The sequence below is a fragment of the Myotis yumanensis genome, unplaced genomic scaffold (genome assembly GCF_028538775.1).
Source record: "Myotis yumanensis isolate MYYU_CA2020_CCGP unplaced genomic scaffold, mMyoYum1.0.hap1 SCAF_13, whole genome shotgun sequence".
Lineage (NCBI taxonomy): Eukaryota > Metazoa > Chordata > Mammalia > Chiroptera > Vespertilionidae > Myotis > Myotis yumanensis.
In genome coordinates this window covers 11,886,148-11,898,512 of record NW_027223764.1, presented here as the reverse complement: position 1 = coordinate 11,898,512, position 12,365 = coordinate 11,886,148, and the positions used below count along the sequence as shown (strand labels likewise).

The 12,365-nt window shown below is 51.0% G+C and overlaps 1 protein-coding gene across 1 annotated transcript in view; it reads left to right on the top strand.

The window, feature by feature from the left end:
* The window catches only part of RBM20 (RNA binding motif protein 20), a 176,042-nt gene extending 164,925 nt beyond the window's left edge, over positions 1 to 11,117 (top strand). Inside the window, exons 14-15 of the mRNA XM_070433239.1 lie at positions 6,169 to 6,290; positions 10,664 to 11,117. Of these exons, the coding sequence (XP_070289340.1) occupies positions 6,169 to 6,290; positions 10,664 to 10,774 (233 nt within the window). The 3' untranslated portion in view covers positions 10,775 to 11,117. The remainder of the gene's footprint in view (positions 1 to 6,168; positions 6,291 to 10,663) is intronic.
* Positions 11,118 to 12,365: the final 1,248 nt, after the last annotated feature.

Sequence of the window (12,365 nt, the reverse complement as noted above, 5' to 3'; positions counted from 1 at the left end):
CCACTGCAATGACCACGTGTCTGCTCCATCAGGGAGGTCAGTATGGAGGGTCACCCATTTCGTCATGCTTCTCTTTTTCTTTTCATTTTTTAAAAAAGTTTCTTATTCTTTCTGTTCTCCAAGTGTATCTTTTTCATAAAGTCAGATGGAAAAGAAAATGTCCTTTTTTTTTTTTAAAGGGATAAATTTGCTGCATAGCCTCCAGCATGCCTCAGGATAAAAACTAAAAAGAAGACACACTGACCTTAGAATGAACTAAGTTGACTGCACAAGGGGCCTGGGTGTTGTAACTCTGGGAAATAGTGGCGAAGGCCGCCTTTCAGGAAAAAGGTGCTAGACAGTTCATCCATGCATTCTTCATGTATTCAGTCTGTCAGCAGCACCTACTGTGTGCACGGCTCTGTCCTGGGTACTCCAGGGGTCGAGGAGGGACGGAGAAATGTAACACAAGTCTCTTGTCATTCAAGAAGTTGGAATCTAATTGACACACAGAAGCAAAAAATAAGAACAAAATCTGCTACCTTATAATTTGTATCTTTTTATTATTGTTTTTCAATATAAAAAGTGTGAAAGATTACTGTAACAAATTTTAAAACTAAGAACCACATAAAAATTGGATGTCGTATCTCTTCCCCCAGCCTCTCCCCAACTCCAGAGGCAGCCTCTGTCATATCCTCAAAAAGTTTTCCTCCCCCAAAAATAGGATCACACTATATACATAATGTTCAACAATTTGCTTTTTAAATCTAACAGTGAATCTTAGAGGTTTCTTCATATCAGTACATAGAAAATTCCTTCTTTTTAACCACTCAAATACTTCATCTTAAAAGATGCACTGTAACTTATTGAACCATTGTACTGGTGAGTACTTAGAATGTTTTAAATCTTTTTCCCCCCATTATTAAAATGCTTTAATAACTTAGCTTTTATCATTTGCCATGCAGGCACCATTCCTGGTGTGTTGCATGTATTATCTCAGTTAGCTCTCTGAAAACTCCTATGAGGCCGGTAAATTTTTATTCCCATTTCCCAGATCAGCAATCTGAGATGCAGATTGGGGCCTGGACTGGGGCTGGGATTTCAATCCCGGTAGTTTCACACTAGGACCAGGCTGCCTCTGTGCTCTGCGAACTCCTAGGCGAGTTGTCACCTTTGTCTGTGTGCCAGTGTTCCTGGAGGGCAGCGTCCTGGCCTGGGGGTTGTGTGGTCATATGTATTTGCAATTTAGATGTTCATAATTGCTACTAAATTGCACTCCAGAAGGATTGCACTGGTTTAACTGCTACCTTGAGTGAAAGTTCTCATTCTCCACATCCCAGCCAACATTGGATACTACCAGCTTTTATTTTTTAAAAAATATATATTTTTATTGATTTCAGAGAGGAAGGGAGAGGGAGATAGAAACATCAATGATGAGAGAGAATCATTGATCAGCTGCCTCCTGCACACCCCTTACTGGGGATGGAGCCCGAAATCCGGGCATATGCCCTTGACCGGACGAACCTAGGACCCTTCAGTCCTCAGGCTGTCACTCTATCCACTGAGCCAAACCAGCTAGGGCTACTACTACCTTTTAATTTTCACCAACCTGTTAGGAGGAATGCGGTATCTCATTCTGATTTTTGAAGTACCTCTAGTAAGATGTAATTGATGTACAGTGACGTACACACATTCGAAGTGTACTGTCTGATCAGTTTTGTCAAATGTATACGCCTGTGAGATCGTCACCACAATCGGGATAATGAACATATTCATCACCCTTCCACCCCCTCCCCCTCACCACCCTGTTTCCTGATACTCCTCTGAAAACCTTCCCTTTTCATACCTCAATCCCAGGTAACCACTGATGCCAGTTTGGTCGCTAACTACTAGTTAGCATTCTAGAATTTTATATAGAGGGAACATGCGGTATGACTGTTTTGGCCTGGCTTCTTTCACTCAGCGTAATTGTTCTGAGATTCCTCTGAATTGTTGGGCGTGTCCACAGTTGGTTTCTTTTTATTGTGGAGGAGTATTGCACTGTGGATACCACATTTGGTTTATTCATTCATCCGTGGATGGGCATTTGGGTCATTTCGGTTTGGCGCTGTTAAAAATGGTAGTTTCGTACTTGATTATCGTCTTTGATTCACTTTGAAACCCATGATCTCATTGATCTCTGGGGGGGGGGGGGGGGGAGCACTATTTTCCACATTTGACAGGCGAGGAAACTGAGGCCCAGAGACTTACCTAGGACCACACAGTGAGTTCAGGTTAGAATGAAGATTTCTAACCTGAGACCACTTTGCCATTCTCTCCCCCCAGTTCAGGCGCCATGTAGGGAAGGTAATTGCATGCTATGGTTCAGAGCATGGACTGCGGAACCTGACTCCCTGGGTTCAAACCCAGCTGGCGGGGGGCAAAGAGCAGCTTATTTCACCTCCCTGCTTGGTGTTTTTCATTTATAAATCGGGCATCAGGCATAGTCAGAGGAGCCTACCATGCCAGGTTATTCTGAGGATTAAATGAATGAATACTTGTGAGGTTTTAGTGTCTTCCAGTGGGAGGTACTTAGAAAGGGTTTTTCCTGAAGGAGTTATTGAGACCTACTATGTTTCTTCTCACTGGGGCTGCATAACCCTTCACCCTCCAGGATCGGCCGCTGTTGCAGAGGGACTTCTAGAAAGGTGGGAATGACTTCCTGGCTTTGTCCCTGTGGAGAGCAGAGAGGCAGAATGAAGAGTGCCAAGGTCTGGGCACACCATGGGGAGGAAAGGGAGGTGAAGTCCCCTTACTCAGTGACTGGGGTAGGCATGGGGGAGTGGGTCTGGGTGACCCCAGGCAGTGCGAGCCTGCTCAGGCCTGCTCTTAACCAGAACCAAAGGGCATTGCCTGCAAAAAGAAGCTTCCCCTCCACCCATCCCAGGCTTCGCTGAGATGACGGAGTTGTAATTACCGCCAGGAGCTATTATTAGAAGGCAAATGCAGCTTTAATTATTGCACTTAAAGAGGCTGGAAAGCGGGAGGACCAAGTGGCTCCAGAACCTGTCGGGGCTGTGGCAGTTTTTCTTGATGCTGCCGCTTCCCTGGGCTCTCACATTCCAGAGGCGACCTGAGGCCCTGTTGGCCTCCCAGTGCCTGTGGCAACTCCCAGGTACGTGGGGGAGTTACCAGGTATCTGGGGATCCTCTCCGTCAGACTTCCCAGTGCTGTCTCTCCACTGCCTGGTACTTCTGACCGGCCGCTGGGCAGGGCATCGAGGAGAGCTGCTGCCAAACCGTGGAGTCTTGGCTCCCGGGCCTGGCCCGGTGAAAGGATGGAGGGCAGGAAGGCAAATGCGTAGGAGGTTGACCTCTCTAGAGAAATGTTTAACATGTATGGAAACAGATTTTCTGAGCACCAGGCAAAATGAGAGGTGCTTCCCTATAGCACCATTTGTGGTATGATTATTCCTGTTTTCCAGATGAGGAAACTCATCTCAGGAAGTTGAGTAGCCTGGTTGGTGTGGCTCAGTGGTTGGGTGTCACACTCTGAACCAGGAGGTCATGGTTCGATTTCTAGTCAGGGCTCATGCCCGGGTTGTGGGCTTGGTCCCCAGTAGGGGGCGTGCAGGAGGCAGCCTGTCAATGATTCTCTCTCATCATTGATGTTTCTCTCTCTCTCTCTCTCTCTCTCTTTCTCTCTCTCTCTCTCCTTACCTCTTTGAAATCTATTTAAAAATATATTTTTAAAAAAGCAAAGAAAGTTGAACAATGTAATGTACCTGAGATCACACTGGGTAAGGAAAAGAGCTAGGTCTGTCTGACTCTAACTTTCATTTTCCTCCCACTATGCTGTGGCTTCCAAGCTCTTTGGCAATGGGAGCTCTTGTGGAAGTGAAATCTCGCCCGGGAGACCACAGGCGGTAGCTGTGCTGCTTGGGTTGAAAGGGGCCCGGGCTGCCACCTCAGGCTCTGCCTGCGTGCTCTGTGCTGGTTGCTGAGCCAGCCGCACCCCTGCTGGGGACCAGGCAGGGGCTGGAGGCCTCCTGGGAAACCTGCAGCATCCTGGAGGCCTCAGCCAGGGTCTGCAGGGCAAACCCAAAGCTGCTCTCCTGGAGCCAGCCAGTTGGCGACCCTGCAGGGTCTGGGACAGGGCAGAGGGGTTGGGGTGGCCCTGATCACAGGCCTGTGTCTGCTCCCGTGGTCTCGGGCGATGCTTCTCCTTTTCTAGTTGCCTTTATCTTGTCCTGTGTGAGCCTCTGCTCGCTGCAGCAGCAGCCAGGGCCCGCTTGTGAGGTGGAAAGGCCAACTGCCCACTCCCAGGCACAGCAGGGAGAGTGGGCGGAGGGTGAGGAGGGAAGGACTCAGCCTCCCTCTGGGCAGCGAGGCCTGAGTGAGGCGGCCTCCCTTCTGGGGATGGCTGTAGACAGTTGAGGCTGAGGGCAGGGCAGTGTGTGCATGGCAGTTGGAGAGAACTGGGGGAGGAAGGGGCCCAGGCCGGAACCGCAGAGGAGCAATCCGTCCAGGCAGGAGTGGGCAGGCCTCGGCACCCTCCTCCCTCAGGTCTGCCCTCCACACTGAAAAGTGGCTTTAATTACAAGCTTTTGCTTCCCTACGATGGGGTCTCCTGGGCACTCAGAGGAAAGGAAAGGAAGCCCCAGACTTGGGGTCACATGCAGCGCCTGGTAGAGGCCTGGCCTGGGTCCCCCTCTGCAAGAAGCTACGCTTCCCGGCTTCCCTGGTGTGACCTCCCAGGCTCTCTGTCCCCTCTGCCCCCGCTCCTCACCCTCCACCCCCTCTCCCTGCGGTAGGAGTTAACCAGCCCCCCATTCCCTCCTCCCAGCGTGGCCAGCTCTCCGCCCACCCCCAGGAGGGCAGTGGGAGCTAACCAGCCGGCTGTGGCTGCAGCAAAGCCCAGCTGAAATGTGTCAGCACATGCAGCGGAGGTGGGCCCTGGACCCGTGCTGGGTCCTGCCTCTCAGCCCTCATTCCCTGCTCTCCAGCTGGCGCCGTGCAGTCAGGTGCCTGAGAAACTGAGGCAAGGGAGAGGGTCAGTTGACTCTCCCAGTCACATAGGTGCTCAGTGCCCGGTCTGTGCCCTCTCATCTTTCCACTCTGCTGGCAGTGTCTTCGAGAGGGAAACTGCGCCCCTAAAACACCGTGGTGGAGGCTGGAGCAGCCACCGTCCCTTCAAAGATGAATTTCCTGGGCTAAGACACTCACTTGTCTGGCTGTCGGGCCACTGTTTTCTTTCCTTAGAATCCAAAGGTCTCCCAAAATCCTGGGACTTAAAAATGACACATGAAATACTATGAATTGATGGTTCAGATGTAAAGACTGGAGAAAGTGGGGCAATGTTTATGATATACTAGCAGTGGTCGACAAACTGAGGCTCGGCAAACTGCGGCTCTCGAGCCACATGCGGCTCTTTGGCCCCTTGAGTGTGGCTCTTCCACAAAATACCGACTTCTGCGCATGGGCCACGAAGTTTCAGTCGCACTGTACGTGCGCGCACCGCACGTGGTATTTTGTGGAAGAGCCACACTCAAGGGGCCAAAGAGCCGCATGTGGCTCGAGAGCCCTGGTTTGCCAACCACGGCACTAGGGCATGAAAAAGGGTGGAGACACATTGCACTTAGGGTGTAATTAAAACTGCCCCCTCCCTCCCGAAGAAGCCTCTACCTGTAGTGTGGAAGAAAATGTTTTGATTGGAAAGTCTGGGTGAGGTTTCCTCACTTCTGTTTATTTAAAAAGTTTTCCCTGGTGAACATCATTCTAAAATAAAGCAGCGAAAATGCGAGCATTCTTCCAGAGTCCTGGCCACAACCGCTGCAGAGAGGGTAGATGACAGAGGAATGACATCCAACTAGTGAAATGAATGAAACCTCCTCCCTCCTCCTTTCCCCAGAAACGGGCTGGGACCAGGAGAGCCTGGACGTAGTTCCCAGAGGCCGTTGCAGAGCGTATTCTTGCTCAGCACGGCACCCCTTCCACTCACAGCCACCTGTGAATGAAGTGGGTGTTACCCTCTTCCTGCCTGTTTTCAAATGAGGAAACGGAGGCTTGGAGAAGCTAGGTCACCCCCCAAAGTCGACAGCAAACGAAGGGCAGAGCTCATTGCCCCATTTCCACCCGAAGGCTGCAGGACCACAGGGGCCTCCCATCGCCTTCCTAATTGCCTACCCACATATCCCCCATCCTTCTGCAGGGGTGGAGTTCGTGGTACCCAGGACCGGGTTTTACTGCAAGCTGTGTGGGCTGTTCTACACCAGCGAGGAGATGGCGAAGATAAGCCACTGTCGCAGTGCTGTCCATTACAGGAACTTACAGGTAACCACGGGCCGTCCCTGCCTGGCACTGGGGGGCTCTCGAGTCTCTGTTTCTGAGTTTCTCTCTCCTTTCACCACATGGAGACCTGGCTCCACCAGGCTGTTGCACGTGGTGGCTGCCTCTCCGGTGCTCTCAGAGCATCGGTCTCCACGGTGGCACTAAACACATTCTGTCGGGCCAGGTTTTTGTACCTGCCTCTCCCTCTATCCTGAGTGACTTGAGCTCGTGTTTGCCTGGCCCGTGGTTGGGCTGACCCCTTTCACAAGGCCTGGGTGTTCCCGACGCAGAGATTTCTCTGTGTTACGGTTGCCCTGTGTGGTGCCCCTCTTTGCTAGACTAAAAGCCACGACTGTCCTCTGTTTTAAATGTTCATACGTTGCAACTATTTGTCACAGCAACAACAAAAAACACACACAAAAATGCAGACAGAAACCCTGCCCTCATGGATTTTCCAATCTAGTGTAGGAAATAAGCAATAAATAAAATAAGTTTTATAGTATATTAACAGGTGACGTATAAAAAATACTCCATGTACCATATTTCATCCAATCTAAGGTGCCATCAGTTGTAAGACACGCTATTTTTTGATACCAAGAAAAAAATGTTAAAAATTAAACAGTGAGACTCCATCAACTGTAAAATGCACCTCAATTTCAGAGATGTTAATGTGGGGAAAAAAACATCTTAAAAATCAATGAAATATTGCAATATGCTCTGTAATATACACCTAACTAATATGTAACATATTAGAAAGTGGTTTTTATAATTAACTTCTGGTATAAGCTGGGCTTAGTAACTTAATTGAAATCATGGCATATCAGAAAGCATGGGGTATCTTTGGTTTTTACTATATCTTTTGCTATAGGAATCAGACTGATTCTTGATATTCAAGGTCGTAACTCAGGAAGACCCTCAGGGTGGTAGTGTGCCCTAATTCCAGAGCAGGCATTACTGTCACAGTTAAATTGGTAGAGTGGCCAAGATGTGAACTGAATCACTTGGACACTGTTTCAGAAGCATATACATTAGGTCAGATGTTCAGTAGAATTGGGGGTGCACCCGGGAATATGTAATTTGAGAAAGTTCTCCAAATGATTAGAAGTGTACGCCTAGTTAAGAAACTCAGATGTGGGCCAATTCTCTTGTTTTATATTTGAGGCCCAGAGAAGCTATGGGATGTGTTCGACACCACACAGATGGTGAGCTACCAGGCCTGGAAACAGATCACCTGATTCTTAATCACTTTCCTCTTTTTACTCTATGAAGCTGGTCCTGCAAACTGAGACTATAATGGCCTGGGCCACCATCTGCAAGGGACTGTCATTGGCTGTGCCCATACTCAGGGCATTTAAACCTCCTGATTTCCCTCCAGAGAGCAGCTGCTCTGTGGCCAAGGAAGCCATGGGGTGTGAGGCCCAGGTCCCGGCCCCTCCTGGGGGAGGGCAGTGAGGGCCTGACTTGGCCAGACTAAGAGCTCACACTGGGTTCACAGTTCACACAGAGTCACTGAGGGCAGCCATCTACCCTGAAGACATCACCATCCCCCACCCCAACAAGATGAAACCTATAGAATGGCATCGCTGGGCAGGGTCTTGGAGATTGCCTGGTCCTGATTTTCCCAAACCTGGGTCCTCATACTAGCTGGCATCTTCTATAAATGCAGCTTCCTGTATCCACCTTATGCCTGTTTATTTATTCTCTCTAGAGCTGGACATGAGAATCTGAATTTTTAAAATCTTTCCAGTGGGTTCTAATACCTCAATGTAAGAACTTCGACATCATCCAACATTATAAGCTAGACCCCACAGCTCAAGGTCAACCAGGAACTTAGACAGTGTGCCAGGGCCTCTAATTCTAAATTCTGTGTTTCTCCAGGGTAGTGGACTACACTGTGTTCTGGGCCTTAGGGCCAGACACCCGCTTCCCTCCAGGGCAGACTCACCTCCCACAGCAGGGCAGAGCCATTCCTGTGGTCCCTAGGCGTGTCCAGTCCAGACAGTGGCTAACCCCTTACACCTGCCAACCACAGTTCAGGTTTCCCAGTGCACCTGTCAGGGAGCTGGGAGCCTCCACCACAGGCTTCCCAGATAGGGTTTCTGTCAGTGACCTTGACACTGTCTCTGTCCACATAGTCTGCCCACCCCACCCTGCCCCAAGCTATAGGTGTGAAGAGTGAAGAACTCAGACCCACGGAGCAGGTGCTGGCTGACACCTAAGTCAGGCAGCTTGTAAGCATAGCCTGCACCCCCCCACCCCCCACCCCCGGAAGGCCTTGAGGTGGGGATCGGATATTACTCTTCGAGGCAGGGAGCAGGTGGAAGGAGTTCTGTCTGTGTAACCCCTGCCGTGCCTCACTGCTGGTCCCGGCCCTGAGAGAACCCACCCGGGAAGATCCAGAACAACAGGTGGAGTCAGTACCAGATGGGAAAACTCGACACCTGCTTGGCTCCAGGCCAGCGAGGCATGTGCCCGTCCATGGCACACTCACCCACTTGCCTCTCTGTGCTCCCCTTCCCCTTCCCTGGGCTGAGGCGGAGGGGCATCCCGGCCCTCCACCTAAGCCTGGCCTGCAGGGGTGCATGGTCTGCCCCTCTCCCATCTGACTCACCCACCTCTCAAAGCCACCCATAGAGAGGCCAGGCCGACCCAGACATCCTGTGCCCAGCATCTCTCTGCCCCTCAGCCACCCTGGGAGGAGGAAGACACGGTTTCCCCCATTTAACAGATTAGAGCCTGAGGCTGGGCGAAGATGGGCGACTCTCTTGAGCCAGATGACTGGTGCCACTCGTGCTAAAGGGCAGCATCTCTGAGTGTTTACTCGGTGCCGGCGCTGTGCTAAGTGCTTTATGGTCCCTCTCCTGCACGTCACAGCAACCTTAGGTGGCCAGTCCATTATGACCCACACTTTTTTTTTATTATCAGTAGCCGTTTATTGATCAAAGGTTTGATATAAAGTTATTTCAGATCTTCAGAATTTGCCCAAATGGCATCACAAGCATTTACAAATTTTTCCTTTTCCCTTAAAAAAAAAAAGGGTGGGGGTAGGTTGGAAGTACTAGCAGTATTGACATTTGAGAATAAATTAACAAAAAAAATTTTTAGTCTTATCATTTATTGGGGACAATCACTGAGTTTTACTTACATTTCATGGGGAGAAAAAAATTCCAGTGCAAACAATGAATCAAAGCAGTACTTAACTTGCAATTTTAGAGATAAACATAGATCGGTCATTCTCTTCAGCCCTACGTGGAGATGTAATCTACAGTATAACGCACTCGGGAAAACCCATCTGCAGTGTTATATGTGCTACACGGAGGTCATATCCTGTAGTGCAGTGAGAGCTATGTGTCCTCAAGAGCCATATGTATATACACACCATTTTAATAACCTTTAAAACAAAGATCAAAGTTCATTTAACTCTGTTGCATTAGAAATGAAATAGCAAAGGAGCCAAATGATCTTTGAAAGTTTAAAATTCCTAAATTGTCCAATTGATATGACCCACACTTGACAGAGGTCAGAGATGTTGCATGACTGGCCTGTTGAGATGTAGGATTTGAATCCAGGTCACGTGACAGTGGAGCCCACACACTTGACCATATGCTGGGCCTACCCCTGCCAGCTCCCAATCCGGGGCTGTTTGCAGCGCCCCTGGCTGCCCAGCACACAGAGGGCCCAGCTGAGGCCCCAACGTTTTCTATTCTGTCTCCCTGTGATGAACCCAGAGCCCCCGGAGCGGCCCGGCATGTGGCTGGGGGCCAGTCCCAGCAGTGAGAGTCCCGGCATGTGAGGCAGCCCAACTATAGGACAGGAGTCCGTGGAAGGACCTCCAGGCCACTCCACCTGCCCGCCTGCCTGGCAGGAAACAGACCGTTAGGCGTCTTGAATGTCAGGCGGCGGTGTTGTCTGCCCCCATCTCTAGGGGACAGCATTTCTCTCCACGGCCCTTCTAGCTTCCCCCTCCGCCCTCTTCCCTCACACGTGGATGTGCTGCCTGGATGCTTGGCTGCTGGTAAACAAGGAAAGTTGTCCTGAGGATTAACCGAGTGTAGATAAGAGAAGCAGTGAGAACAGAGCTTGCACGGGATAAGGGCTGTGGAAGTGTCTGCCACTGTGAGGAGCTGCACTTTCTACGTTTGCTACGGGAGACACGCGTCCCTTGTACCCTGACCTAAAGGGGGAGAAAGCAGATGGCTTATCCTGAGTGCTGTGGCCCCAGCAGGATCTGGGGAGGCCGGTGAGGGGTCTCACTCACTAGATGGGGTGACAGGAGAGGGAGGCCAAGCACACACTGTCCACTCCTGTCCTGTCCTGTTCTACTAAGTCTCCACTGACCCTCTTCCTTCCTCCTGTGTCCCTCTCTCCCACCACAGAAGTACTTGTCCCAGCTGGCCGAGGAGGGCCTGAAGGAGCCGGAGGGGGCCGGCAGCCCGCGGCCCGAGGACAGCGGAATCGTGCCCCAGTTTGAAAAGAAAAAGCTCTGACACCCTGGGCCTGTTGGAAGCTGGGAGGGAGGGCCCGCCCAGGTGGGGCCTTCCTGCCCGCCAGGACGGGGACTCACGCCAGAGAGGAAAGGACACCAGGCTGGCCACGGGGCCTAGTTCATTCTCAGAGACTCAGGAAAATGCTCTGGAGTGTTTCCCAGAGGCCTCACCCTGTGTGTTCAGCCCCCCTCCCACCCCCCAGGGTCACCCACTCTCTCCCTGTCACTCTCATTGCCTTCAGACAGTCTTTTCATTTGCTTCTCTTCTTCCCTCTCCCTCCCTCTCTCCCTCCTCTGTGCCAATGGTTGTTTTCTTTTCATAAAAGCCAACTTCTCAGGGATTTTCACAGTGTCCAACTTCTTGGTGGGCTAGGCCAGGCCAGGCCAGGCTGAGTCATCCAAGGAAAAGATTTCACGAAAACTCCTGGGTCAAGAACCGCTTTGGTGAACCTGGGCCGTGTCTCTGCCTGGCTCGCTGCGCGGGCATCTGGGTGGGGTCTCCCGTCCCGAGAGGGGCCCTTTCAACAGTCCGTCGGCAGAAGCTGGGAGCTCCTCCAGCTGGACCACCTGTTGGAAAAGGCCCTGATTTTATGAATAACTCCTTCACCCTCTCAGTTATTCTAGACGTCTGCCAGGCTCATGCCTTACAGTAAAATTAAGTGAATTTTACAGGGGGAGGAAATGAGCCCTTCGAATTGGAAGCTCCGATCATTTCCCCGAAACGTAGTCCCCTCCACTTGATTTCAGGAGGTGCCAGGGTTCGGTCTGTCCTGGACAGAGAGTTTGGTATAGATTCGCTCTAATTAAAGGTGAACACAGAAGCACCCTCTCCCTCCCGCTGAAACAGCGGTTGGTAAGGGCTTAGGCTGAATGGCGGCCTCCCTGCCATGGGTGTCACCAAAACAAGGAAATGGCATCTGTCCGTGGCTCACCCTTGGCGCCTGCACTCTGGGCTCCAGCAGCCTCGCTGTGGGATGGTTTTAAATGGTGTCTTGGGGGTGGGGGTAGGGGGTGGAGGGCAGAGAAGTGAGGGAAAGGAGGCTGCAGGACTGAAGAGCATTTGAGGGTTGCCGGTGTTTGTAGGTAGGCCCTTTCCGATTTGGCAGAAGGTCAAGGGTGTCTCAGAGTTGACCCCCAGGGCAGACTTTGATGTCAAATGCTGTGAAGAACAGAGCTCTTGCTCCCAACAGGCTGTCTGACACTGGAGGCCAGTGCGTTAGGCCCCAGGTGGGCTGCAGGTCTCTAGTCGGATGTCCCATTGGAAGGCTTTGGGACAATGGTGTTGGGGGAAATGAGGCTTGGCTGCCGCCCTAGAGAAGACCTGGAGAAGTTCAGAGAGCCTGGTGCTACTCCCACAATGGAGATACTCGCCTGGAGGCAGCCTCCCTGGCTCTGCCCCTGGAAGACAGTCCCAGTTGTTTCTATTCCTGACCGCCAGCAGGTAGACTAGGAAGAGATTGATTCTGGGTGGGATTTTTTGTTATTTTTGTTTCTGCATTCTTCTTTTCAAGGTAGATAACTATCCCGCATATTCTGTTCTCCACACCAAATGGCAGAAGGGTAGAAAGATTATCTGAGTTCGACACCAACTT